Source organism: Bos grunniens, chromosome 7, assembly GCF_055505025.1.
Source record: "Bos grunniens cultivar Pamir isolate PY7600 chromosome 7, Bosgru_T2T1.0, whole genome shotgun sequence".
Lineage (NCBI taxonomy): Eukaryota > Metazoa > Chordata > Mammalia > Artiodactyla > Bovidae > Bos > Bos grunniens.
In genome coordinates, this window is record NC_141171.1 from 68,889,027 (window position 1) to 68,893,515 (window position 4,489).

The 4,489-nt window shown below is 47.3% G+C and overlaps 1 protein-coding gene across 1 annotated transcript; it reads right to left on the bottom strand.

Moving 5' to 3' along the window:
• Positions 1-448: 448 nt before the first annotated feature.
• Positions 449-3,218, bottom strand: GARIN3 (golgi associated RAB2 interactor family member 3). The gene is made up of 3 exons (XM_086413753.1): positions 2,521-3,218; positions 2,458-2,460; positions 449-1,714 (listed from the first exon to the last, which is right to left on the bottom strand). The coding sequence occupies exons 1-3, from the start codon at positions 3,127-3,129 to the stop codon at positions 560-562; spliced, it is 1,767 nt and encodes a 588-aa protein (XP_086269879.1). The 5' UTR covers positions 3,130-3,218; the 3' UTR covers positions 449-559.
• Positions 3,219-4,489: the final 1,271 nt, after the last annotated feature.

A 4,489-nucleotide genomic window follows, 5' to 3' on the forward strand; every position in this document is an offset into this window, starting at 1 on the left:
AACCAGATAGTTGGCAAGATTTGACCCTCAGGCTGCCAGTTCCTGATCAAGATGATAAACTTCACTATTCTGATTGCCCACAAGTGCTGAAGCACCCTTTCTTTTCTCACCTGATTACCCCCAGAGGAGACATGAGTCCTGTCTTATTGTATGGACTGGACTGAATGACCTTATTCAGGAGTCTTCGGGGAGAAGAGGAAGGGCATGGGGATGTGGTGGTGGTGGTTCTTCCCAACCCGTACTCTGTGACTTACAGCCATAGTCTTGGGGAAACCAAAGGCAGAAAGGGGTTGAGGCAAGGCAGGGCACTAATGCTGGCTCTGCTGGACATGGGTGGGAGCTGGGGTTCTGCTTGACTGGAGACAGGTCTCAGCAAAGTTCACATCACAGAAACCACTGTGAAGTCACTACCAGGCAAGAGGACCTAGAAATTCAAACAGAACAGAGCTTTTCTTTTGGAGTTGTATGGTTTCCTTTATTAAAGAAAGCTGGAATTGACTCTCTAGGGATCCTTTCCTGAAGTTGGGTCTCCATGGAAGCTTCCTGCCCTGGCTCTTATTTAAACGGATTTTGTTTCAATGATGATGGTCTCCATCGTCTCTGATGTCACAGTTCCATGGATCTCCACGTCCTCACCAACCGGGGCTTTCTCCACCTTGGCCTCTATGTTGCGTTTCTCTACCGTCTTAGCCACAAAGTCTACCTCTCTGTCATGTCCAACCATTGGTTTTGAACCAGGAATGACTCTGAAGCTTCTGAAGAAAGTGCTGATCTTACTGGATCTCTTATTTAAAGTCCCTGAACTGGTGCTGGACCTGCTCTTCCCCGGCTTGCGAGCTGTCCTCCCCTCCTTGCCAGATGAGCTATGGCTGCCACTCTTGTGAGGGCTGTGTCCTTTGCCCCTGGTGCCACTCTGCCCTTTTTCTTTTTTGTCATCTCTCTTGTTTCCATGGCCTGATACAGACCGGTGGGAGGATGACTTCCGGGTCTTTTCCCCTCCTGTCCTGTGATGACCTTCCCCTGTCCTGCGGTGACGGGAACTTTTCCTAGATGAAGACTTGTCCTTCTTTTCCCTTCTTTCCTTTTTTTCCTTCCGAGTTTCCTCCCTGGGGCGGGAGACCTTCTGGCTTCCATCTCGTTCAGACATGTAGCCTTCGCTCTGCAAGGTAGAGACCAGGGGGGCTCCGACCTGGCCTTCAGCACTTGCAGCAGCAGCCTTGCCGGTCTTCACTGCTCCTGCAAACACCACGCTCATGCTGCTGTCTGCACTGTCCACCCCTGTCGAGGATGTGCTGGCAGCACCTGCCAAAACCAGGTTCGTGCCCTCTGAGGATATGCTGGCAGCACCTACAATGGCCTTGCCGGATCCGCTTTCTCTCGAACCCTTGGCGGCAGCTCCTGCCAGGGTGGTGCTCACCTGGCTGGTGCTGGTGCTCCTAGTTGCGGCCAAGCTCACAGCCCCTCCTACAGAGCCCGCTCCCACCCCTGCAACTGCCACGCCTCCTCCAGAGCTTGTTGTTGTCCCTGCTACGGCCAGGCCCAAGGTTGTCCCTGCTGCTCCTCCTTCAGTACTTTTCAAGGATGTAGTTGAGCCATGGGGGACATGATAGTCTCCCTCTCCACCAACATAAGCACAAGACGAGGCTCCCGACACATCACCAAGCTTGTGAAGCCCCACAGCGTCATGATCCCTTTCTCTATGGAGCTCTGTGGTCTGTGCCAAGGGAGGAGAAACAGGTAAGATAGAGATCACAGAAAATGAGATCAGAGCTGTCCACTCCTCTCCCATCCTGAAGCTGACCAGTTCAAGGGTTTCTCTTTAGAATAACCTTTGAAATCATCCAGTCTAAGCTCCCACTGGATGAAAGATTCCATCTACAGCATCCCTGTCAAACAGCCACTCCGTTTGCTTGAACAATCCCAGGGCCAGGGAAAGCATTGATATTAATACAGTTCTCCACGGTCATTTAATTTTATACCCTTGTGCTTCTACCTCTGCAGGACAGATTCCTAGAAGTGAGGTTGCTTGGTCAAGGGACACATACATTCTATGTTTTGGAGACTATTAGAATGAATTGTGCCTGAGTAGATGCACAATTGAGTTGGACTGATTTTAATAAGCATATGAGAGTCATGGGGAGACAATGAAGAACTTCCTAATTGTGAATAATATTCTACCACTGATGAGATTACCTGGCCTTGGGTAAGTGTTCAAGAAAAGATTAGACAATCAGGATTGCTGTAGAAGGGGTTACAACCCTGGGATGAGACCAGTGCGGCTGATACAATACTTAAGGGCTCTCTGAAACTCGGCCTTGTGGGACAATGTAGAGAAGTGCTTGGAACCTCTCCAGTATGTCAGTCCCATAGTCATGGCTCATTTGGTTCTGAGACCTTTTGACATGGGAAGGCATTTCCCAGGTGAGTCTCAGAGAGAATCAAATCCCTTTGAAGGACCAGCTTTGCACTGCTCTCCCAAAGCACTCTGCTCCATGTTCTTGAGTCTCTGTAGGTACTTACCAATAGGCTTTTGTCACCCTCCAGAATTCTTGCATCTCCAGTTTGGAGCGTCGGGGTACTGCTGCAACTCTCTACCGGTGGTCTCAGGAGATAGACAAGCTTTTCCCAATAGCAAAAGAGGTCTTCTCGTGCATCAGAAGAGGGGCACAGCTGCAAATAAAAAGTACGGCCAGTGGCAAGCTTCAGGCGCAACTGTTGTTTTTCACGGTCGTGGATGGAGATCTTGACAAACTTCAAGGGAAGCAACCTGGTGAGCTCTAAGGTCTTCGCGGGCTTGCGACCTCTCCCCTTGGTGGTCCGGGCGTGTCTGACATGCTCTTCACAGACTTTAGTTGGTCGGGCCAGGAGCATGACATCGGGTAGTGGGAGGATGGGGCTGGTGGATGCAATGCCCACAGTCACCATTCGAACGCGGTTGTGGACGTCAATCACCTCTCCTTTCTTGCTGATCTGGATAAAGTCGCTTTCAAACATGGGTGCGTACTTGAAAATGTCATACTCTCCTCCCTTGTACAGTTGTCGTTGCAGGTCCCCCATGGAGGTATTGAACACATCCATTGAACGGTAGCTGTTGGCCGTGTAATAAGGTAACAAACACTCACTGCTCATGGTTCTCTTCTTTGACGACAGCACCACCAGCCACAAATTGAGTCGCTGAGAGAGAGAGGGAGCGAAGGCAACTGCCCATCTCCCTGCAGGGCTCTGCCTAAGTCTCTTGGCATCACCACATTTATCCTGCACAGTCCTTTGTGACCTGTTGCCATCACACACCCCTTTATTCAGCCGCCAAGCAGCCACCCCCTCAGGACAGGCTCACTAGCCCTCCCCAACACCATCACCAACAACAAACAATCTTCTCCATCAAGAATAGGCTGACCCTGATAAGATATAAGCGTGGGTAGGCTGGATATTCTTCCTGATCAAAATGTTAAGATGCATAATTAATGAAAACCATTCAGCTTCTATAAATATTTGGATGACTTCCAGTTTTGTTGTTGTTACAAATCTCCCTGCAATGATCATCTTCCTGCATCTGCTGAATAATGTGCTGGGGATTAAATCCTGGAAGTGGGCAGTGTGCTTGTTAAGGGCAGTCATCCTATGGGGATGGTTATTCTTTGACAGGAACTTAACAAAGAGTGCTATCTGTCAGAAACAGAGTCCCACTTATACAGTGGTTTCCAGGATATGGAGAATTTTCTCACCCATGTAATCATTTCAGGGAGGCTGGTTTTTATTTGTATTTATTTACTTTATAGTTTTAGAAACAGTTTTCATTGTGAAATATAACACACACTCATAAAAGTGCACAAAGCATAAATATATAGCTTAATGAGTAATAAGAAAGTGAACATCCTTTTAGCTGCTGCCCAGAGCAAAAAATAGAACACTGCCAGCCCTTCTTCAGCATGTTGCCTCCCAAGCACAGCTCTCTCCTTCCCCACAAAGGTGCCTCAAATTTGGCTTTCCTTTTTCCTTCTTTCTTTTTAAATTGAAGTATAGCTGATTTACAGTGTTGTGTTAATTTCTGCTGTACAGCAAAGTGATTCATTTTCCATTATGGTTTATCACAGGATATTGAATATAGTTCCCTGTGCTATACAGTAGGATCTTGTTGTTTATCCATTCTATATATAATAGTTTGCATCTGCTAACCCCAAATTCCTAACTCATCCCTCCCCCATCCCACTCCCTTGGCAACTGTAAGTCTGTTGTCTTTATCTGTGAATCTTTTCTGCTTCATAGATAAGTTCATTTGCATCATACTTTAGATTCCACATATAAGTGATATCGTATGATATTTGTCTTCCTCTTTCTGACTTACTTAGTGTGATAATCTCTAAATCCATCCCCATTGCTGCAAGTGGAATTAGTTCATTTTTATGGCTGAGTAGTATTCCATTGTATATATGTACTGCAACTTCTTTGCCCATTTATCTGTTGATGGACATTAAGGTTGTTTCCACAT